Source organism: Heloderma suspectum, chromosome 3 (assembly GCF_057233095.1).
Source record: "Heloderma suspectum isolate Gila_16-S chromosome 3, 16-S_ref, whole genome shotgun sequence".
Lineage (NCBI taxonomy): Eukaryota > Metazoa > Chordata > Lepidosauria > Squamata > Helodermatidae > Heloderma > Heloderma suspectum.
Window position 1 is genome coordinate 76,604,163 of NC_139460.1, and position 24,969 is coordinate 76,629,131.

Sequence of the window (24,969 nt, forward strand, 5' to 3'; positions counted from 1 at the left end):
AGAATAGCAAGGAGAGACAAGAAGGCCTTCTTAAATGAACAATGCAAAGAAATCGAGGAAAACAACAGAATGGGAAAGACTAGAGATCTCTTCAAGAAAATTGGAGATCTCAAGGGAACGTTTTGTGCAAAGACGGGCATGATAAAGGACAAAGAAGGCAGGGACCTCACAGAAGCAGATGAGATTAAGAAGAGGTGGCAAGAATACACAGAAGAACTATACAGGAAAGATCTGAATGTCCCTGATAGCCATGATAGTGCAGTCACTGAACTTGAGCCAGACATCCTCGAGAGTGAAGTCAAGTGGGCCTTAGGAAGTATTAGTAACAACAAAGCTAGCGGAGATGACAGTATTCCAGCCGAGCTATTTAAAATCCTAAAAGATGATGCTGTTAAAGTGCTGCATTCAATATGCCAACAAATCTGGAACACTCAACAGTGGCCACAAGACTGGAAAAGGTCAGTTTACATTCCAATTCCAAAGAAGGGCAACGCCAAAGAGTGTTCAAACTACCGCACAATTGCGCTCATTTCACATGCCAGCAAGGTGATGCTCAAAATCCTACAAGCTAGGCTTCAGCAGTATGCGAACCGAGAACTACCGGAAGTACAAGCTGGGTTTAGAAGAGGCAGAGGAACTAGAGATCAAATCGCCAACATTCGCTGCATCATGGAGAAAGCAAGAGAATTCCAGAAAAACGTCTATTTCTGCTTCATTGACTACGCTAAAGCCTTTGATTTTGTGGATCACAACAAACTGTGGCAAATTCTTAAAGTGATGGGAGTACCAGACCACCTTACCTGTCTCCTGAGAAACCTGTACGAGGGTCAAGAAGCAACAGTAAGAACCAGAGATGGAACAACCAATTGGTTCAAAATTGGGAAAGGAGTACGACAAGGCTGCATATTGTCACCCTGCTTATTTAACTTATATGCAGAGTACATCATGAGAAATGCCGGGTTGGATGAATCAGAGGTCGGAATTAAGATTGCTGGGAGAATTATCAATAACCTCCGATATGCAGACGATACCACCCTAATGGCAGAAAGCGAAGAGGATCTAAAGAGCCTCTTGTTGAGGGTGAAAGAGGAGAGTTTAAAAGCTGGTTTGAAACTCAACATTAAAAAAACTAAGATCATGGCATCTGGCCCCATCACTTCCTGGCATATAGAAGGGGAAGAAATGGAAGCAGTGACAGATTTTACTTTCTTGGGCTCCAAGATCACCACAGACGGTGACTGTAGCCATGAAATGAAAAGACGCTTGCTCCTTGGGAGGAAAGCTATGGCCAACCTAGACAGCATAGTAAGAAGCAGAGACATCACCTTGCCGACAAAGGTCCGTCTAATCAAAGCTATGGTTTTCCCAGTAGTAATGTATGGCTGTGAGAGCTGGTCTATAAGGAAGGCTGAGCGCCGAAGAATTGATGCTTTCGAACTGTGGTGCTGGAGAAGACTCTTACGAGTCCCCTGGACTGCAAGGAGGTCAAATCAGTCCATCCTAAAGGAAATCAACCCTGAGTGCTCATTGGAAGGACAGATAATGAAGCTGAAGCTCCAATATTTTGGCCACCTAATGCGAAGAGAAAACTCCCTGGAAAAGACCCTGATGCTGGGAAAGACTGAAGGCAAAAGGAGAAGGGGACGGCAGAGGATGAGATGGCTAGATAGCATCACGGATGCAATGAATATGAACTTGAGCACGCTCCGGGAGAGAGCGCAGGACAGGAAGGCCTGGCGTGCTATGGTCCATGGGGTCACGAAGAGTCGGACACGACTGAACGACTGAACAACAACAACAACAAAGATATTAATGCTAGCAGAAAGCTGTCATGGGCAATGCAGGTCTTGTTTTCCCTCCTGTTTGAAACTGCCACAAAATACCTATTATTTCCTTTTGTCTTAATGCCTTTTAAATAAACATCCTGTGCTTTTACTTATAAAGTGACTGCACTCTTCAATTGAATAAGGTGGGCAGAAAACCAAGAACCAGGGGTTCCCCTGTGGGGTGAGGTTTGTAGAGCAAAACTTGTCTAAAGCAGGGCCTGGGTAATGTGTCCTTGGCTGTGAAATAAAAGCACCGTTACCATTAAACGCCTGCACTCCCATCCCTGGAGGGCCTGTCTGCTATTTGCCTGGTACAGATAGGCTTGGAGCCTCTGGGGCCCAAAAGCTGCTTCTGGTGTCTCTCTTGTACTGCCAGGTGAAGTTAGACATGAAGGACCATGCAGTTTCTCTGCAAAGGCTGCAGAAGTGCAGTTCCAAGAGCTGAGTGTGCGGAGACTGATATGCAAGGGTCATACATTTCCTTATCCAATGACTCATGGTTCATTTGGATACTTTCCTGCCTTAAACAGCAGGAGAAGAGAGTTGAGTACATTGCAGCATGACACAAAACTTGCCCTGCCGATGAGCTCAAGCTGGTGTGGCAGAGTAACAGTTGCCATTCTTTGCACCTCAGTTGCTTTGTCATGGGTGGGACCAGGAGACAGATCTGCGGTCAGGAATAGGGAAAAGAGCAGTAATGCTCGGCGTTCAGCTTGTTGTCAGCAAGCAAGGTGTTCCTGGGGTCCTGCAGCATCACTCTCCAACTCTGATATTCTGAGTGGAAGGCATCACTGACCATCAGGGGAAGAAGGAACATGATCACTCGCCAGCTAATTTAACACTTTATGGCATCTGCTGTCTTGAGACACACAGGAGGTGTATGTTTTTTACAGCCCTCTAAAATGACTGGGGTGTCCCACAGCTTGCTAGTGCCATTAATCTCATCAGGTAAGCTCACACGGGGGATGGCGCTAGCTGAAACAGTGCATCCTCTGTACGGAACTCTGCTTTACCATGGTTCAGACTAGCCACCACTCCGCTTAGCCATAGAAGCAACAGCAGGAAAACCTCACAGGGGGACACTTTGTTATATTTTTATCTTTGTGTGAGGAAGGAAGGGAGCCATAGGGGAGGCTGTTCTTTTGGTGAAGGCAGGACAAGAACTTGGGAGGAGGGAACATCACCAGGAGAGGAAGTTTAATTCACCCTGATTCTTGTGTCTCATGGGAGGATGCAAAAGCCAAGTTGTTTTCATCCTCAACTGAAGGCGAAATGACCCTACCTGTTAACACTAAAAGAACAAAAAATATGTTCTGAATAAAAACCAACTTGTGTCATTGCTATCTTCCTTAATTTATTTTATGCATTCAATAAGTAGGTCACCCAGATAAACTTGTGCAACAAACCAGTTAGTCCACAAGAGAAATTTTCCCTGTGCAAGATGACATGAATTTGGCCATGCTGGCTGGGAATGATAGGAGTTGTAGTCCAACACATCTGGAGGGCACCAAGTTGGGGAAGGCTGGGTCATGATGCTTCCTCTGTACTCATATTACTTTTCCTGTTGATAAACTCGCTAAAAATAATTATAGAAATGGCAGACAATACCAAATGTTGTCAGAATTACCCCTCAGACAATAGTATTTCAAGGTAAACGTTGGCTGCTGTATCCATCCTCATTTCAGGTCAATTATTCCTACAAAACTGCTATGCACTTGTCCCTAATTATCTGTTGTAAGAAACATATTTTCAACAAAGCTATTTTTAAAGGTACACTAAGTTCCAATTTCTCAAAACATAATTTTGATTTATAGGATTACTTAGCATTACAAAATATGAACATGCTGCAGCTTTGAATTACATTAAGGAGCTATTCAGGCACAGCCTTATCATCTATTCCTGACACAATGAAAACAAAGAAACTCCTGTGGTTTGTTTCAACTACAACCCAAGCGCCATGCTGAGCAAACTGCATACTGTGCTTTTGTTTTCATTTAAAAATGAAGACCTAATTAAAATAGCAGCTGGGTTCTGTATGGGGGTAGAGAACAAACTTTGTTACTGATTTAAGGCTAGTTGGGTGCTCCACTAGAATTCTGAGGAGGTGGCACAGTTCAGTTGGACAGCACATTGCTTTATGAACAACTGCCCTAGGTTTAATCCATGGCATCTTCAGTTAAAAGATCTTACGTACAAAAGCTAGAAAAATCTCATTATAACTTTGAAGAGATGCTTCAGTCAGCTTCACTCAGAGTAGACAGTGCTTAGCCAGGTAGCCCAATGTTTTCAATTCACCCAAGGCAGTTTTTTACAGAGAAAGTTTAAAAGATTAAAAAGTCATTCTATTCTCTCAGCATAGTCATAAAAGAGGATTTGTGGTGGGTGCTGGCTTCAGAATGTACAGCAGTGCTTTGCTCCATATCACAAAATGCTTTGCACATCACATCCTGGTTCCTAAGCAACAATAGGCTGCATTTAGTAACTATTTGTATAGAAGAGAAGCTATCCAAGTGACAAAGGCATTAAGGTTCACAAGGACAGGTACTGTAAAGCTATGAATCTACAGTCAGGGTCAGAAATATTGGCACAAGGATAACTGTTTTGGCAGTTGGCCTCTGTACACCACCACATTGAAGTTGAAAGGAAATACACCCAGATGGGAGTGAAGTCAGGACTTCCAGCTGTAATTCAAGGGGTTTGACAAAAGTGGGCCACTAACCATTCAGGAAGTACAGCCAGTGGCATGCACACACACCCATCGTTGGTTTCTCATACGTAATGGAACAAACCAACATCATTTCAAACTTAAGGATTGCCTTTAATACCTGGATGAAAATCCTTCGCAGTCAATGACTGCCTGAAGTCTAGAACCCATGGACATGACCAAATGCTGAGTTTCCCCCCTCGAGATGCTTTGCCAGGCCTTTACTGCAGCTGCCTTCAGCTGCTGCTTGTTTGTGGGTCTTTCTGCCTTCAGTCTTTCCTTCAGTAAGTGAAACCCAACCTCTGTTGGGTTGAGATCAGGTGACTGACTTGGCCATTGAAAAACATCCCACTTTTTTTCCTGGAGAAACTCTTGGGTAGCTTTTGCTGTATGGTTTGGGTCATTACCCATCTGCAATGTGAAGCGGCATCCTAACAGTTTGGCAGCATTCAGCTGAATCTCACCAGAAAGTATAGCTCTATACACTTCAGAATTCGTCCTGCTGCTTTTATCAGCTGTCAGGTCATCAATAAACACCAGTGACTCGGTTCCATTGGCAGCCATACCTGCCCATGCCATAACACTGCCTCCACCATGTTTGACAGATGATGTGGTATGCTTTGGATCATGAGCTGTTCCTTTCCTTCTCCATACTTTTCCCTTCGCATCATTCTGGTACAAGCTAATCTTGGTTTCATCAGCCCAAAGAATCTTATTCCAGAACTGGGCAGGCTTTTTTAGGTGTTTGCTGGCAAAGGCTAATCTGGCCTTTCAGTTCTTGAACTTTACCAGTGGTTTGCACTTTGTTGTGAAGCCTCTGTATTTACATTCAGAAAGCCGTCTCTTGACTGTAGATGTTGACAATGACATGCCTACCTCTGCAAGAGCACACCTGGCTAGATGTTGTGAAAGGGTTCCTCTTCACCATGAGCAGAATTCTGCTGTCATCCCCTTTAGTTGTCTTCCATGGTCTTCCAGGCCTTTTGCTGTTGCTGAGCTTTCCAGTTAATTCCTTCTTTTTCAGGATGTTCCAAACTGTTGTGTTGGCTACTCCCACTGTTTCTGTTATCTCTCTGATGGGTTTATTCTGTTTCCTCAGCCTAATGATGGCCTCCTTCACTCACATGGACACCTCTTTGGACCTCATGTTGGGAGTTCCAGTGAACAGCTACCAAATGCAAATGTAACACTCAGAACCACCTCCGGGCCTTTTATCTGCTTGATTGGTCATGGGGTACCCAGGAAACAAGCCACACCTGGCCATGCAGCTGCTTGTCAGCCATTCGTTCCATTACTTATGAGCCACCAACGATGTGTGTGTATGCCACTGGCTGTCCTTCCTGAATGGTTAGTGCCCCACTGTTGTCAAACCCCTTGAATTACAGCTGAAAGTCCTGACTTCGCTTCCATCTGGGTGTGTTTCCTTTCAACTTCAATGTGGTGGTGTACAGAGGCCAACTGCCAAAACAGTTATCCTTGTTCCAATATTTCTGGCCTTGACTATATGTCTAGAATCCGTTAGTTAAGTCATTCCAAAATGGTTTGAGAAATAGTTTTATCTGACAAGTTATTATTTGACAGCAGCAGCAGTAGCACCACAAACATGGGGAAGATATTAAAAGTAAAATCAGTAGCAGCTATCAATGAAATGTATGCACTGAAGTGAAGCAGTATTGAATTTAAGCCTGTGATACTTCAAGTCCATCCTTAAAATAGTATTTGTTTTCACATGTAATGGAAAGCAGTAACCTGCTTTTGTTTATAGAATGTATGAATGAAAGTAGCTTTAAATCGTACTCAAAGCATTTTTGGTCAAATAGCCTTGAAGTCACACATGATACTTCTGCCTCCACGTAATGGATCCTGGACTTTCACTAGAGGCTTGCAGATTCCCAGTGGCTATTTTGATTCTTCTCTGAACAGAAGACCATGCTATGCACAGGGCTGATTTTGAAAACTCACTTTATTCCAAAAGTGATTGTTGTGTGGCCAGGGGAAGGAGGTGACAAATCAAGCATCTCATCACAAGATAGCTCCACTGAGCACATGCAGCTGGTCAGATGCTTTCTGGGTTGTAAACCTGATCAAGAAGTGGGTTAGTATGAAGGCTGGCTGGGAATGTTCGAAAAGAGAACTAGTTCTGAAGACAGTCACTGGAATTCTTTACCACAGAAGTGCCCTTACAAGGGATGAGGATCTAAATAAATGTACAAGTAATTGCACACATCCAGACAGGCTTTCACTTGTGCTTTTCATTCTGCATTGCCACCCTCAGATGCCAGAATACTTTTTGTAACAACATCTACAGAGAAAAACTGCCAAAGCTAGCTCTTCCGAGCCTATGCTATAGAGTGCAGGGTATTGTTTAGCAATCAGTGCTTGCACATGTGGACAAGAATTCTAGCTCAGCCATCTTCTTCACATGATAAGTTTCCTATATTTGTAAGGTGTTTATAGCTTATCATAAATAGCATAAAAAAGGATGAAAACAATTATTTTCATGAGGTATTATAGGTTTATTTCTTTGAAGCCATATACTGTTATTAAGCATTAGAAATTTGCATACAAAACTGAACTCCAGCTCTGTATCATACAAAACATGAACTGTCATTCCAAAAGGAGACACTGTGCTTAAATTTCTTCTATTAAGATACAATCCATGCCCAATAAGTTCTACATTGCTGAAAACTAAAAGTAATACATAACAGCCACTGAGATTGTGTCTTTGGGAATTTTTTTTTTTTTAAAAAAACAACAATTTCCATCATGAAAGCCAAGTACACTAACCTGAAAAAAGGGTAAACAATCATTACACAAAATCTTACTCATATTCATTCAAAATCTTTTTATAAAGAGATGTGGAAAAGTACCTAAAATAGCCTCTTCTTTTATAAAATTTCAGTAATAAAATATTGCTTACAATAAATAAGAAACATAGATTTTATGAATACTGGCTTCTCCACCATTTCTTGATCTCTAAAAACAGCACTTCACTTGTTATTCTCTTAGGTTATTTACAGGCAATCAGAAGTCTTTGTTAAGTCACACTGAAATATTTATCATCAGTGACTGGAAGGAACATTGCTAGTTATGGGAAAAGTTTAGGTGACTTTGAGAAAAACTGGCCCCCAGAGCACTTTTTGCAATCTTTTAAAAAAGGAACACTGTAGGTAACTTCCTTTGCATCTTGCAATAGATACAAGTTTAGAATTTTCCAAAACAATTTACTACTGTTCAAGTATGCAGCTGTATGAGATAAATTAATGAAGCTAAGAAATGCAAGATTTTCTGCAGCTATATGGATATATTGGATTTCATCGCTGCCCTTCCCATCTGTAGACATGGCAATTTTGAACAGTTCTTTAGCAGCTGCTCAATAGCAATGTGACGGACATTAAGCTGTGAAGCCAAGGAGTCTTTTTCTTGCACTTGCTTAGTCAGCTCTTCAAATACATCTGAAATAAGATTTGACATCAAATTAGTCTACAGCTTCAAACACTATGTTCAAGGACAGTTTGTAAGGCTGCAGTTTCATTTACAAAGTATTAAAATGGAATGAAAATTATAAACTTCTGTATCAGGTATGCTTGTAACCTAGTTGTCCTAAAAAAAAAAAAAAAATGGCTACTCTTACATTGTATGTCAATCTCCAAAATGTGCTTTTATTCTCCAGATCTCCACCTAATGTTGGGGAGAGTGAGGAAGAAGATCTATTTTCTACATTGAAAGCTGGCAGTAGGGGCACATACGATCTTACAAAAAAACATGGGTAGGGGTAGAAGTGATGGTAGCCAAGTGTTAAAATGCATCCCACCTTGGACCTGCTTGAGTAGTTTCCCATTTAGTTGCTCCACCTCCTCAAGAGTCATCATACTCACTGAAACATGAACAAAAAGTATAACAGTCAGACAGAAAAGTCAGGAGAGAAAGAGGAGGGGCACCCCACAAAAGTATTAAAAACATTTCCTTCCAATATTTTTAGTTTCCCATAAGGGGCGAACAGCTATGTAACTGAGATCAATACACTGCTTATCAGTAATCCAGGGTCAAGATTTCCTGTTCTATTGCAGCTATATATCAAAATACTGGAAAGCACTAACATATTCCTTATAAAGGCTTTACTGTTAAAAGAACCTTAAAAAGTCAAATATTCAAGAGTGAAAAAGTGCAAGGCCTACGGTAATCTGCACGGCTGCTTTTCTGTGCATCTTCACCCTTTTTGCCTCAAAGTAGTATTACACTCTGTTCTGGTAAGGTTATTCTCATGTTTTTTCCTCAAAGGTAAACTTTTAAGATGTCTATGATACTGCAAACCTTCCTCTGGCCTTAAATACAGGCTTATAAGCAAAGCAGCTCTTATTCAACCAAAGCTGCATGTCCATTTATTATTAGTGTCCCCACCCACCCTCACTCCGAGAATTTCTAAAACCTTCCTAGCTGGTCCAGAATTGCTGTAATAAATGCGAAACCTTTACCAGTCATTCTAAAATTAGCATACAAAGGGACCAGCATATCTAGTGAACAGTGCAATTCTATGCATGTTTACTCAGAAGGAAGTCCCACTATGTTCAATGAAGCTTACGACCTAGCAAGTGTATTTAGGACTGCAGTATAGAATCACACTTTGGCAAAGTGATGGATATGACAGATTAGTTCTACGACTTGAATATGAAGCCATTATGTTTACTGGTTGTACACTAGTGTGAACTCTGAAGACTTCAATTCTGTTTGTGAATCACCACAACTTCAATGTTAGCATTTGCAGACTAATTTAAAAACACTCCCCTTTTTCATGGGGCACTTGACAATTAGATACTAATTTACTAGAACTGTTTTGACATGTTTTGGTGAAGTGTACTTGTTGGACACCCAGTTCTCCCATTTTCACTAACTTTCAGATAACTATGTTCAATTACTGAAAGCGACTGACATTCTATATGCACAAAAATAAAGTACAAAAAATCCACAGAATATGTTTCAATCGCATCACTTCTTCCACTTACATTGCTCCCTGCTGTACTGGAGATGTCTTCTTCGAACACAGATATCTGGATCTTTTTTAGTTTTTCCCATCTCTGAGGACTGGTTATGACTAGACCACAATGAACTACTACAACAAAACGTAGCACCTGTTTGTTGCAACATATCCAGTCTAAAATCACTTGATTCTCTTGGTTCTAGAATACTTTGTGAACAGTTTGAAATACTCGCAGAGTTTCCATCTATCCATTTTGCAGAGTATTTAGGGACCTGGGAATCAAATTGTGGAAGTAGCTTTCTGTCTCTCTGATGTCTAAAGCTAAAAAGTCGGTGCTGTGTTTGTTTGGAACTTTCAGAATCCAAATCCAAATCTTTGTTTTGTGCATACTGTATAATCCAGTTAATTTTTTTACTCAATATATTTTTCACTTCTGCATATGTACTCTTGGAAAGTTTTGACCGTGGGCAACTCTGGTTTGCTATTAAGTGGAATTTCTCAAAGCAGTCTCTGTGTCCCCTCAATGATCTTGTATGAAGAAGATCAGATTTTGGTATTCCTAAGGGAAAAAATTACAAGTTTACTTATTACAAGAAAAATGCAAAATTATTGACTACAAATATTTTAAAAACACATCTCAAATACAGAAAACAATTAGATACTTCTTTTAAGTAAATCTGCAAAATGGCTCAAGCTTTTGTAAGAGCAAGAAACCTAATTTTTTACTGGGTGCAGTACTAAATTTCAAAATAGTTTTACAGTTTGGGAAACTCTGTATTCAAACAGCAATTTACCCACACAAGCTTGCTAAGTGTTGTCAACCATATCCTTTTATTAATAGGCTTCTAGACCATACTGAAAACAATGGTTTCTAAACATGAACAAGTATTATTTCTATAGTGTATCTTCACAAATATATGAAGCTAGTTGTATATACACTACTGTCAAGTACACACAGATTTCAGTTAACCATGTCACAAGGGCAGTGCTCATTTTTCATGATCTACAAATGTTAACACTAGACCAATAAGAGGTTAGCCCCAGGTTGCAAGGGTACCTGTGGTTTAATTTTCAATCTTCCTCTTTAATCTAATGAGATTCAGAAGAATGGAATGTTTCATTTTACCTAAATGAAGCTTTGAACTCTGCACTAAGTCCCTGTAGTATTCAGTTCTCCACTAGCACAACCTTGGCATCTAGGAACAGCCTGAGTGACTAGAATGAAGCTGAACTCATCAGTAATGGGAGTCTTCCAGTGACAGGGGCCATCTGTCATAATGACCACAGTCTTGCCTGGATTCAGCTTCAGTCAGTGAGTAAGCCTCCAAATGGATGTAATTCAACTTTCAACATGTATCCCATATAAACCAAGCTGAATCCTGTTAAGGCTTGTTATCAGCCTGCAGAAAAGTGGACTAACCACAATGGGTATTTCCCAATGCAGTATTTTAGTTCAGAGCATTAAGATTTTGCAGGTTGTAGAGGATGAAGCAGGAAAGGCATCTTGTACGAGACTATGAAATCCATTACAAATTTCTGTATGTTTACTGCAGTGTAAAGTCCTACCATAAATAGGGAGATTTTGTACTTGAAACAGCTGAATGAAATCCATTTTTACTTCGTGCAAAGATTTCAGCTGCAGGTGATCTGAGGCAATCATTATTGCCTCAAACTACTGCTTCCTACGCAAATATAGGTTAAATGTTTCTAAACTTTTTCATTCAACTAGATAGTCCTTAATTGATTTGGCAAGGTAGTTAGCTTGTTCCATTACCTCACAGCTGACTTAATTATTTCCTCATTGCGTCTCCCCTGGAAGCTCAGAAATCTAGTCCATAAAAGAGACTAGTCTTCGCATAATAATCATCTAGATTACTAAAGTTATATTTGCACACCTCTGAAGCTTAATATGAGTTCAGAGACAGACCTTTTTCCTCATCTCAGCTCCCATCAAGAACTGTAAATAGAGGACAATTCAATATTTACATCTCCACTTCTGCACTCAGTTAGATGATATTCCAAAATAAGGATCCCTTGTTCTAGGGTGGGGAACTGGTGGCCCTCCAGATGTTGCTGGACTACAATTCCCATTAGCAGAAGCCAACATGACCAATAGTCAGGGATGATGGGAGTTATACTCCAGCAACATCTGGAGGGCCACTGTCTTATTCTCAACTACACAATGGGCATGACCTACGTTTGCATGCATGGAGAGACTGGATTCTTTGCACAATTTCTACCAATGGACAATGCAACAGAATCCAACATAAGCTAGTCTTAAAAACTATTCTGCTCTTTACCTATTGTGCTTCACTCTCTTGCTTCCATCTTAATTTATCATTCAGCAAAGTATGAATAGCGTAGAGTTGGAGAACAGCTAGAAATTGTGCATTACGGCAATGATTCAGTAACTTTACTACTACCATTTCCCATTAATTCTCAATTCAATTCAGGATTTTTAATTATATCCCTGTGCTTGGAGTATGCATTAGTTTATATGTTGATGAATATAAGAAAAACCATGCTGGATCAGACCAAGGGCCCATCTAGTCTAGCATTCCATTCATACAGAAGCTGACCAGCTGCCTGTGAGAAACCAAGTAGGACATGCGTACAATATTATCCTCCCATTCATGAGCTCCAGCACCTGGTGTCCGTAGGCATACCGTCTCTTAGACCAGAGGTAGCACATAGCCATCAGGACTAGCAGCCACTGATAGCTTTATCCCTTATCAATTTGTATAATCCTCTTTTAAAGCCATCCAAATTGGTGGCCATCACTACAAGCTGTGGTAGTGAATTCCAGTTTTCTGTCCTGAATCTCCCAACAATCACGTTCATGGGATGACCCTGGGTTCTAGTATTATGGGAGAGGGAGAAAAATGTCTCTATCCATTTTCTCCAAACCATGCATAATTTTGTACACCTCTATGATGTCTCCCCTTACTTGCTTTTTTCTAAGCTAAACAGTCCCAGATGTTGTAACATTTTCTCAGAAGGGACTTGCTCCAGCTCCTTAATCATTTTAGAGAGCAATCCTGTGGCCCCTAGACAGAGTATGGAGGCCATAGGATAGCTTGGATTCTTGGATCTGAGGTCAGAGACAGTGCTCTGACCTTGGAACCAGGGTTCCAAGCTCCCCGCTGGTGCAGAGAGAACCACACTGGTGACCTTGAAGGGAAGGGAGCGTGCCTGTGGGAAGGGAGGGGACTGGTGAGGCTAGCTTACAAGGAATCCTCTGGCCTCCCCAGGCTCCTTCCCCTCCCCCTTCCCCATGCCTCAGTTAGATGGGCAAAAAAGCCTATCTAGCTGAACTGCAGAGCGGGAGGCACAATAGAGGCGAGGACTGCCTCCGCTGCACCTCCTGCTCTGCACTGGCTATTCGTAAGCCTCAGGGTTTGGACTGCACCCTTAGCTTTCCTTTTCAGCACTGTTTCCAACTCTGTATATTTTTTTAGGTGCAGTGATCAAAACTGTATCTAGTATTCCAAGTGCGGTTGCACAATAATTTGTATAAGGGCGGCATGATATTGGCAGTTTTATTCTCAGTTCCTTTTCTAATTATACCTAGCATGGAATCTGCCTTTTTAAACAGCTGTCGTACAATATTTTCATTGAGGTGTCCACCACAAACCCAAGATCTCTTTCTTGGTCAGTCACCACTAGCTGAGATTCCATCAAGTTATATATGAAGTTGGGATATTTTTGCCCCAATATGCATCACTTTACACTTCCAAGCATTTTGGAGAGGTATAACCTTCTTGACTTCCCCTTTCGACTTCCTTTTTACCAGTCCCCTCACTTTAGAGAAGTTTCCTCTTTTGATGTCAAATGTGACTGTGTTGTGACTGTGTGGGACCTCCTTGGCAATTTTCCAGTTAACTATAAATTAACTATAAATTTGATAGCACTGTGGTCACTGTTTCCAAATGGTTCGACAAATTTGAGGTTAACACCACGCATCTGATGAAGTGGACAGTGTCCACGAAAGCTTATGCAAGAACAAATTTGTTAGTCTTTAAGGTGTCGCACGACTCTTTGTGTTGTTACTACCATCCTGCTGCTCAAGGTATAGATAAATATTTCAAAGACACAACTATTTAAATTAATAACTTAATAACATCCTGTGTAGATGCCTTACAAACACCTTGATCAAAGACACTGAGGGACTTAATTGCCAGAAAAAGCCCAATATCATAATTTTTGACAAATCATTACCATGCAAACAAATTGGTCTGAGCTGTACTGCTGGTTACTAGCACAGAAAATCCAAATTCTTACTGAGAGCTTTCATCATAATTTTAGCCTACATGTCAAACCTAAAAGATAATCTTGCTTCAGAGTTGAGATAGAACTGACAAAAAGCTCTCAGCTACTTATACTATATCTATAAAGGCTCTCTCTCTATTTGAGAAGCTGTAATTAAATGCCAAAAGGGGCTCTTGCCTCAATATATTTCCATCTTCCTGGCTACACATGAAATATATTTAAAACAGCAAGTATATACACACACAGAGAGAAAGCCAGAACTAAACTACCTACTTTTGTATTTGAAGTATGCGTTTACTCATGTTATTTCTGCAGCCTTCCACAATTGAAGATCTCATTATATGTAACAGCCAACATTGGCTTTTGTACTCAGCTCATGTTGCTCTGTTACACAATAGCTGCTGGGTTTGTTTTCTCTGTATGTGCAAATCTCTGCTCCAAGTTAGGCTAGCAGCTGTGCAAGTTCAGAGAACAAAGAACAGGCACAAACATAACAGAGTTGTCGGAACTTGCCAACTAGCTATAACCTCCTTCATGTGTCTGTTCCCCACAATCAACCCCATCTGCTCTCTAGGTTGGATAGCCCTCGATTACTTATTTGCTTAGAAGCAATTATCCCTACCTGAATGATCACTGAATACAAAGCCATTTTAGGCTTTTGTATTTTTGGAGGCGTAGGGGTGTGTTTGTGTGTGTGGGGGGGTGGGGTGGGCAGCAGTAGATCTTGTAAATACTTTTGCTTCAAGTTTTTTTTAAAATAACCAATATCTATCTAATGGGACAATTCCAAGCATGTGTGTTAACCAGTTTAAAAGACATGCTGCAAGTAGTGTTTGTCAGTTGATGAAAATAGATGAATAAATCTTGTAATTAACTGATTTTTATAGCAGATTAGCAGTATATGGGTGAACTAATTATTGATCATTATTTGTGTGTTTCAAGGAGCATTGTTGAATTGATAGGATCAGCTGATTAAATACAGGTCTGGAAGATGATATTGCAAGACAATGAAGATCATCTAGTCCAACCCACTACTCTAGTTTAAGACTATCATAACTTACTTAGATACAATAGTCCACAGCATTGAGTTTTTATTATTACAGGGCAATGGTTTTGAAGAGCAAAAAAGAGAAGGCTGTAGTTGCCTTTCCCAATATCCAAGAAAACATCCTAAGTCGTAGGAAATAGTACCTCTGCTCTTCAGGCAGGGTCCACCCACCAAGAAAAACATGACTTCCCCCTATTATTGGTTCGGGAGAAGATGGGAAGGAGTCATCAACTCTGTACCATTTCCATACCTCCCCATGCATTAAGAAAGACTCCATCCATACTTGACCCCCACCCTTTAGTTAAATGTCAGGGAGAACAGATTGCTGGGAAGAGAATCTCCTGGACTATTACAGGATATGAACACAAGTCTACAAACTGTTCCATGCCAGCAAACATTTTTTTTTAAATTTTGGTGAGATTCTGGTCTCTCTGTGGATACTGGGGAAAGGCAGGGAATCTCTCACAGGACTGGAGAACAGCAAGGTTTGTTCAGTTCGAGATAAACTTGTAGACCCACAGAAAGCAAGATGTCTCTCTGAAATCAATGTGAGATTCCAGGGGAAATTTCCCAGGACTTCTTCCAAGTCTGAAAAAGTGTGGAGAAATCTCACTGACCCTGTGCTTAGCCATAGAGAGGAAGAGAGTGCAGCAACACATCTTGCTGCTTTTATGTCCTCTCCAAAGTTCAGTGCAACATGGACAAGCCCTCTACTCCAGGCTGGAGCTGAGGTGGGAGGCAGAGGTTTGTTCACACAGTTGTGCTGGGCTTCAGAGGTGCTAGAAGCACCTCCAATGGGCAGCACTGCATCACAATCAAGGCTAATACCAAGCTCAAATTCTGACTGGCTACCAAGACCAGAGAAAAGTTGTTACCCCCTAAAATGGGAGAATAAATTGAATTACCATCTTAAATAGTTATATTCCACCTTTTGATCCACTGATCTCCAAGGCAGCTTGCAACAGACCATAATGATTAATATAAAGCAATTAATCTCTTTATGGTCAAGAGAACCTATGGGAATGTGATATTAAAGCTTCTCACTAGTTCGCTGTAGTTGCAGCTGCTGAGGTTGCCTCTTCAGTGAGCCGAAGGGAAACAGCTCCCACCCCAACGTATACTTCCCAGGCAGTACCTGGGTATTCTTCCATGCGGTGGCTATAAGCTTAGCCAAGAGAAGTGGAAGGCAGATCATTTACCACTATGCTCTGGAACAGGAACACAGTAAACTGAATTTTCTACGTCACTCTTTCCCCCACTTTACTAGCAAGGCAACTAACAAGCTATTTAGAATGTTACAACAGCATATATCTTGAAAGCCAGTATTTGCGAAATACTTGACTATGGGATACATCACAGTCAGAAATGCAGCACCCAAAGGAGAACTGACAAAGTAATTACTCACTAATCACTGTGACAGGACTCAGACTTGTAGCCCCCCAAGATGGGGGTTTTATACTATAGCACATCGCTGGTGTGCAGTGGTAATAGATTAATACAGAGATGCCCAATTATTGGAATCTATACAGAACAAGATAGGAAAACATACATTTGTTTTATAGACTAAGTTTCCAACCAGTCTTAATACTGAGACTAGCATCTAAAAAACTGTAGCCACCATGGTCTGATAACCTTTGTTCCCTCAGATAAATAATACAGTGAACTTGTATTACTCTACTTTATACCTCTTTATCATGAGTCAGAGGCAAAACATTAAAGTTACCTGTGCAGGAAGACTAGTGACTGGTTGTAATATCAGGATGTGCTTATAACTACAGAGTTGTATTTGTTTACTGAGACTTAATTTTATCTTAAGAAATTCAATTCTTGACAAACTGTATATAATTTCACTTTTGGAATATACAGTACTGAACAGAAAGTATAAACTATTTTTCTGATTAAATCCCTATGCTTTAAATCCTCATTAGGCCAGAAGTATTAGAACAGCTGAAGATTTCTGTACCACTACCACCACTTTCTGGAAACAGAACATTTCTTTCCTTCAAAGAGGCCACATTTCCACTTTCAATCTGGTCTCAGAATGTCCCATTGTCTCACATCTCAATGGCACAATATTATTGTACATTACTAGGCTACACTTACCTTCAATGTTTAGTTCAAAACAAATGTGGCAGAATGAGAGTGTCTCTCTTTCTGTTCCTAATTTGCACACGCTGCAAACATTATCATCATTCAAGTCAATGTTAACAAACTGCTCTTCGTTCATAGTGTCCCTAAAAGAAAAAATGTTCTGTTACCCAATGTAACCTGATGGCCATCACATGCCAGGACCCCAAGCACCATGTGACCAAGAGTCAGACTGGAAAACAAAAGGAACAACTTAGGGCACAATTCTATTCAGGTAGGCGTCCGCGACCACCTGTCCAATGCAGGGCAGGAGAAGCACGGAGGGGATCGTTCCCTCCTCATTTCTCCTGCCCTGCTTTCTCAGCAAGACAGCCAATTGTGGCTGTCTAGCTGCAGGAGGGCTGAGCGGGGGAGGACGCTACTTTACAACTCGTTGGATGCATTATACAGGCATTTCCGCCCTCCCCATCCCGGAATGCCTCCTGGAATGACCCTTTTCTGCCGCTCCGTGCTCCTCTTGCAAGTGTGGAGGATGGGGCTGTTCTGTGCTGCCTCCAAGGCAGAGCAGAAGTCTGGGGAGGTTGGTTCCCTGAAAACCAGATATCCTATGGCCATCTAGCCGCTGCCTAGAGGCCACAGGATTGCTCCCTCCATTTCTAAATTCAAATATAGATGAGTAAATTTGGATATTTCTATTTTCATTTCCTATTAATTAAAAACTGAACTCTGATCTCTAGCATTCTAGCTTTATGTAAACATGGAATAATGTAAGCCTACGGTTTAGAGCATTCTGCACAATTTGTTTGTTGCCTATGATCTAAATATTTCACAACTCAGTAGGCAAGTGTTTACATTCTATTCTGTGATTCTCCAGCCTGACATGAAAGGAAAACAAACCACTTCCCTTTAACATATTCACTGTTTTCCCGTGAACAATTAACTGTATCAGAGGATTTAACAGCCTTGTGCTAATTCAGCTTGGCAGTCACTGGCAGATGCTTTTTGCATTGTTTATCACATATCTAAAAGCAAGAACATGTCCCGACTTGCAGCTTTTTCTTAATCTTTTTGAGAAAGCCATTTGGAGCCTGTAGATGTTTTCCCAATAGAATGCAAAAAGAAGTGGTTGGCACTTTGTGGGTATTAACCTGGAGTAGTTAACAGGCTCAACCGCCACAATCACACCTCCCATACAACGCACAAGAGGTATAATTAAGTAATTTAGGGCACAATCTTAGGGGGAATCACAGCATTCCCTATGCTGGCTGGGGAACGCTGGGAGTTGCAGAACTTGTTTCTTCTAAACATGCATAGGATTGTGCCCTTGATGTCACCTGGCTAAAGCATCCTGTTTAAAATACACCTAGGATATAGTCTCAGAGAATTACTCAGAGGTAAATATGCTAAATAAAGAATGATTTCCTGCTCATCAGGTCTCTATAACAAAAGTTAATGAAATCCCACATCCTATCTGTACACTGACATAAAAACCAGTATAAGTAGTAGGCCCCCGCCACTCCCAACCATTATATGGACTACACCACTTGCTTCCTTTTTGCTGAAAGGGAACCAAAGCCAAAAAAACAGTAAAGAGACCCGGCCAAGGCTACGCTGAGTGTGAGCCTACATCTTCGAGGCCAAAATCTAATTTTATACCCCCTAGTCCACACTGACTCAACCAGTTAGAGAATCAGAAGGCACTCCTAATTATCTCAAAACGAAGGATTTTGCTCGTCTTCACGGTAGCAAGAGACACACCAAGGATTCGCCTCTTCAACGGTCTCCCCTGTTGTCTTGGACACCAATATAACGGTAAGTAGGTAAGACGCAGAAACACCCCCACCCCGGAAGAGACGCGGCTTGCTATGGCAAGGGAAACGAACTTGACACGCGCTCAGAGGCGCGCCCTGTAAGTCAGCCGTGACGGTTAGATGTTGGGATGGCCTCCGCTCTGCTCCTTACTTCAAGCCCGCTCAGCTTACGCCAAACGATATTCCCAACGAGCCGCCAGTCAGTGCGTCCGCCCGCCCTCTTACGCCTCCCTGCGCTATCCAGAAGATCCCGCTGGCTAGAACAAGTCCCGCTTTAGGCATAAGCCAGGGCTCGGGCGGGAAACAAGAGCAATTAAGGGCGCATGTTCAGACAGAGAAAAAAGTCCTACAACTCCCAGCATTCCCCAGGTGTCTAAACATGCGTAGGATTGCACCCTAAAATAGTTTTTTTTTTTTTAAAGGGGGGGGAGAAGCGAAAGAAGATCCTACATGTGCAACGGCAATTCCTTCGTTACCGACGCACAAGGCACCCAGCGCCGCCGCCGCCGCCGCCCCCCCGCCCCGCGGGCACCAATACGACTCCGTCAAGAGCTACCAGCATCAGGGCACCCACCCTGCTCACGCCCCCTGTAGCGCCCCATTTGGGACACCCGTTTCCCTCATCGCCGCCCTGAGAACCCGCCACTCCCCCCCCCAACAATCCTCCTCCTCCTCCTCCTCCTCGCACTCACTCCCGGGTCCCACGCGCCGGAGCCGTTAAGGCTCCCCGACGACCCCGGCCACGCGCCGAGCCCCCCGCGCCGCCACCAGAGAGTCCGCCTCACCCGGGCCGCACGCGCACGTGCCCTCCTCCCCTGTCCGACTTCCCGCTTCTACCGTTGTTCTCACGGAACGGCTGCCAGAGCGGCCGGCGAGGCGGCAAGACGCGCAGCAAAAGCCGCCCTCGGCCTAGGCTCCGCGCGCGCGCGCGGGAAGCCCCCGCCCCCTTTCTGCTTCCGGACGAAGCCATCGCCTCTTAAAGAAAGGGGGGGTGCTAAGTGGGTGAGAGCGGAAGCAGCCTTCTCCTCTCCACTCCTCGCTCCCCACCTCCTCTACTCTTGTCGCCTGCCTCACGTTGGACTTCGCGCGTGACCTGCTTGCCCGTCCCTCCTGCTCGATTTCAGGCAGAAAAAGTTCAATCATGCCTCCCCCCCCCTCCCCGCCTAAAGAAGACGTGACGTCAGTAGGGAAGAGTCGGCGACCGCAGCAGGGGGACGCAGAGATATACCGATAGAGTGACGCGCAGTCCCAGTTTCCGGTTTTTGTAGATTCCCCCCCGATTTTTCTCGAGAGCGGAAGTGAGATTTTGCCCATAGAAAACAAACGATAAAGAACTTCAGGGTGGCATCAAGAAAAGCAGGTGTGTGTGTCCCCCCCCCCAGTTGCCCAAGAACAGCAGAACGAGAAAAGCAAAGCGCGATGTCCCTGCTCTTTCTAACTCAGGTCTTATTTCGTCTAAGTTCTCAAGTCAATGGTGCACAAGGCAGAGGACTGTGAGCCGAATCCGGAATGGAAGGAAGACCGAGGAGCTACTTTGCGCGGCAGTCTCAGGAGTGTTTCCTATGGGGAATGTGTGGCTGCGACTGTGACTCAAAACCGGCCTCAACCCCGACTCTGACGGGCAGTATCATCAGCCACAGTCCCAGCTTGTCCGCCCCCCGTCCTGCAACGCAACGGGCGTAACAGCTCTAGGCAACGCTGCGCGGTTGTAGAACGCCGCTGTCCCACCAGACCCCTTAACTTGCAATAATAGTATAATAGCGACGGACGGGGTTGTTGTGGGTCGCGTCCTCAGTCCGATTCCCCAACCTGCGATTTTAACGGCGGACGGCTAGTTTTAACACTCCCGTTGGAGGGGGCCGGTTTTGAGATATCGGGGTGCGGCCAGCACCCCTGCGGCCCATCCGCCCACGTTTTCACGGTCTAGTCATAGCTCCGCGAACGTCGCATGCTCCTGGCGTCTCTTATGGCAACGATGGAGTCTGCCGAGGCGCACAGGGAGGAAATCGCCACGAGATTATGTCCCCCTGAAAAAGGAGAAAACAACAAACAAAGCAGCAGTCAACAAAATAAGTAGCTACACCCGGTCACCTTCCCCCTTCACTTGTCTCGCTCACTCTCCTTTAACCTGAGTACCCCGACTTGCGATTTACGGAGAACAGACTGTGCTGGCAATGAAATCTACATTGGCCAGACTATATTTTTTAATGTTTAAAACCTAAACTAACACAAATCACATTTTCACACGAAATAGCCGCGTTAGAAAGCTCAGGAGCTGCTTTTTTGGTTTCGCGGGCAGATACGCCGCTGCCGGCCGCAGCGACGTTACTGTTCTGGATTTCTCCGTGTGTTTCTACGGGCAGCTCTCGCTTCGCCCGCGGCTTAAAAATGGCTTCTCCGAAGGAAAACTCGACCGTTCGCGGCGCTTCTCCGCTTTTTGTGCCTCTGTGGCTGAGAGGGGGAGGGAGGCGGGGTCGGCGGTATACTATGTGCGTAGCGGGGGCGGCACGTAGTATACCGCGAAGGAGGGCGGAGGGAACTGGCCTGCGAGGGCGGCGAGCGGCGGAAGGCTCCTCCACCCCCGTCTGGAGTTTTCCGAGACGTAGCGCACCGCCGGGGCTTGGGGAGAGCGCTGCGTCGTCCGCGCCCTACGAAACGACCTGCAGCCAAGTTTGCCACATTAACTGTGCTCCTTGGCGCACGTCTCTTGTCCCAGCCTACACAGACCCTCCTCATTGATTGCCACCCCCAAAATACTTCGCGTTACAAACGGGATATATTGCTGCCGGCAAACCCGTCCCCCACCCGCCCAGCTCCTGCAAAGGATTTCACCTACGCTCGGAGGGGACGGGGAAGCCGGGGGTGGTGGGGTGTCAAACAGTGCTAGTGCGTCACCTTGCAGGCCCTGGCTGCGCTACAGCATGGATTGTTATCCCCCTTTTCCTTCCCTGCCCCAAGATCTCCTGTGCGCTGGTTGGACTCAGTAGGCAGCCTCATGGGTCAGTATCCAGAGATCTCAAACACATGAGGTAGAAAGCCATGAAGGTGGCTCCTCTCCCCCTTCTGTATTCTCAGGGTAGGTTGTGAAATTGTGTTCAATAAACCCACCCTTGTGGTTGAATAGAAAATGCAACCGCATTGAAGGCTCAGTTCATTTGCAGGGGAAGAAGTTCATGTGGTTCATAAGAATTAGTAGACACAAGAACTCCAAGAATTGCTCACTTCATGGAAGTATTATTTTATGTTGTGTAAAGATGATTTAAACTTACCCCAAAGGGAGTACTTTCTAATAACGCATAATACATTTTTTTCTGCCATATCATCATGCATTATCAGGCACATGGTAGAATTCAGTCATTGTCTAATAACCAGTATTTCAGCCTCTTAAAAAGTTCAGGCAATGTATGCCATGCTTAGCTGACAGAAACACACATTTTCTGTGGTGCACTCAATGGGAAGTAAAGATGGTATTTGGTTCTGTTTACTTTGTTGTTGTTCAGTCATTCAGTCGTGCCCGACTCTTCGTGACCCCATGGACCATAGCACGCCAGGCCTTCCTGTCCTGCGCTCTCTCCCGGAGCGTGCTCATCTGTTTACTTAATGTTAAAAAGACACACCACTGCATGTGCAGGCTGAGCCATAGCCTTTGGAAACTGTCAGGCAGCATTAGGCTCATTGTCAACATTGGCCTAATTTCCACTGATGTTCATTAAAAAGTTTTTGTCAGCCAAGTCATGAAGAAAGAGCGATTGATGGCCCTGAAATGAATTCAGAGAGTGCCAACCTGCTTTGTTCATCCACTCCATGTAGCTGAAAATAACTTGGCAGGCTGGAGAAAGTAATCCTACTTCAATTGCTTGCTGATTACATTGAACAAAACATCATGTATGTCCTTTAACCCCCCCCCCCGCCCCCACACACACTGAAATATCTTAATATACCTTAAAATAGCATGCCAAATGGCTTCTGTTTTGGAAGGTAAATATTTAACATAAAACTATAAATATCTCCAGATGTTGATCTCTATTGTGATGATTGATGGAGAGTTCCTTTCAGTAGTGGAAACAGAACATGGGGGTGGGAACCTCTGCTGAAGGTGAATTGTAAAACTGAGGTTTTGAAGTATCCTTACTCCAGAAGAGAGACAGACAGGTAATGGCTGGGGTGTGAAGAAAGTCAACCTTTTGTGCTTCTTTCATTTTCAGAGCTGAGAACTTTCTGTGTAATAATAATAATAATAATAATAATAATAGTTTGGGCTTGCTGAGCTGTTTTTCTCTTAACACTGAAATCTAACAATGAAAAATGAATGGTATCAAGATCAGGGCTTAACACTCCTGCTTTCAAGATGGTCAAAGGATTTCAGAAAGGAGGCTGGCAATTTCTGAACAGACTTGCTTGATACAATTAAGCTGAAAGCAAACTTGAATTGGTCTCATTATACAATTCAAATCTAATAGCACATGTAAACCTCAAGAATGTGTGTCATTGACACGATATTCTCTGAAATGTCACATCTCATTGCCATTATTATTATATGCCCAATTTTGTTCATTACAACCAGTATTGCAAAATGACGAAGGAAACTGTTTAAATGCCAAAGAAAGCACAACAAATTGTAATTTCACCCTCATTTTTTAATTATTGCAGGGTTGTTGTTGTTTTTGCCTACTGGTCAAACTATTCATCCTTGTCCAAACCGGTTGGGTTACAAAGTTACCCCACAGGCACTATACATTGCAGGAATTACATAGAAGTAGACCTATAACATAGTACTCCCATGACATTGTTGTGTAATGTCACCTGCACAATGTCACTTGCAATGGCCAAATTTCAGCCTCTTACCACTTACTGTTTTCTTTCTGGAAACAAAAACACACCTGGGGCATAAAATATCCCTAGAGTCTATTGATTTTGCCATTGGGGTGCCTTTATGCCCCAAACTGAAGCAACATCCTGGGGTGTAAAAATGTCCCCAGGTGTTTTCCAAAGAAAATTGGTCTAGGGAAGCAGGCTTAAGTACTGAGGGTGTCAGTAGGTTGGCACAAACCATGGGATTTCATTGGGGGAACACTGACTTCACCAGAAACAGATTTCTTATGATGAAAAATGATTTCCCTCATGATGAAAAATGTTAATTTTTAGTAATAAGTTTTGCCTAAAGTTTTATCTTGACAGTCTGATACTTTTCTAATATTTCTAATATTTTCAGTTTAAAACACACCTATGACACCATAGACACAGTTGAAATTGTTGGGCATTTTACCACACCAGGATACATTAGAAAATGGCTCGGGGTGGTAAAATGACCCCCAAACACATTTGTATTTTTTGTTGGCGTATTGGAGTAATCAATCCCTTTAGAGACCTAATAGATCCCTAATAGATTCTGAGCCAATTTTTTCTTTTTTCAAGAAAATGATGCATATTGTAGCAAATATGTGAAGTTAATAGAACAAAACCAGTGTAAGTGACTATCTGTAGAAGAGCTTTCATTTGAAATACCTGTACAGTCTTGCTAAATAGGTAGGCTAAATACTGAAACTATGCAATCAGGGCCATGCATGGTAAAATCTTCTATTTTTCTAGCTGGCAGTTCCAACTTATTTGGAAAAAAAGACATCTTTCAGTATGTAGCCAACTGGGACTGAAATGTCCTATGCTTTACCTATAGAACACAGAAACATAATAAAACCAGAACACAGGAAAAAAAAGTGTTGTTTAAAAAGAAAAAAAAAGTTGATTGACTATGGGTGTTCCCCAAGGATACCCATACTTGCAATGAAAAGGATGGGTCCCTCCCGATCAGCTCAGGGACCTAATACGTTGAAATATGGCTTTCATGCAGAGTGGACCACCAGGACACCCAAGTTTCCCCAGGTCTTTTTCTTTGGGGAATGTTCTGTGCATGTACAGTCAGTCCAGCCAGTTAGCATACAGCTGGCTGCTAGGAGAAATAAAAAAGTGGGGTGGGGGGAGTGCAGCAGCTGGTGTGACTGAGAGAAACTGTGAGTAATGTGGGGTGTGGGGTGTCTTCCTTGGTGGGGGGATAGGAGGGAGAAGCCACCTCCCCGCACATATAGTAAAACCACCCCTAGTTGGAGGGAAATGAATATGAACTTGAGCACACTCCGGGAGAGAGCGGAGGACAGGAAGGCCTGGCGTGCTATGGTCCATGGGGTCACGAAGAGTCGGACATGACTTAACGACTGAACAACAATTGGAGGGAATGGAACCTTCACAAT

General features: G+C 43.0%; 1 protein-coding gene across 8 annotated transcripts; it reads right to left on the bottom strand.

Moving 5' to 3' along the window:
- Positions 1-7,028: 7,028 nt before the first annotated feature.
- Positions 7,029-21,416, bottom strand: C3H21orf91 (chromosome 3 C21orf91 homolog). 8 transcript variants are annotated; one of them, XM_084843537.1, is made up of 6 exons: positions 21,269-21,416; positions 20,534-20,751; positions 16,929-17,059; positions 9,534-10,067; positions 8,345-8,407; positions 7,029-7,985 (listed from the first exon to the last, which is right to left on the bottom strand). In XM_084843537.1, exons 3-6 carry the CDS (start codon positions 17,050-17,052, stop codon positions 7,825-7,827), a joined length of 882 nt encoding a protein of 293 aa, XP_084699663.1. In that variant the 5' UTR covers positions 17,053-17,059; positions 20,534-20,751; positions 21,269-21,416; the 3' UTR covers positions 7,029-7,824. The 8 variants fall into 8 exon arrangements, with proteins under 8 accessions (XP_084699663.1, XP_084699661.1, XP_084699662.1 ...); XM_084843535.1 differs by lacking the exon at positions 21,269-21,416 and adding an exon at positions 20,953-21,181; XM_084843536.1 differs by lacking the exon at positions 21,269-21,416 and adding an exon at positions 20,962-21,179.
- Positions 21,417-24,969: the final 3,553 nt, after the last annotated feature.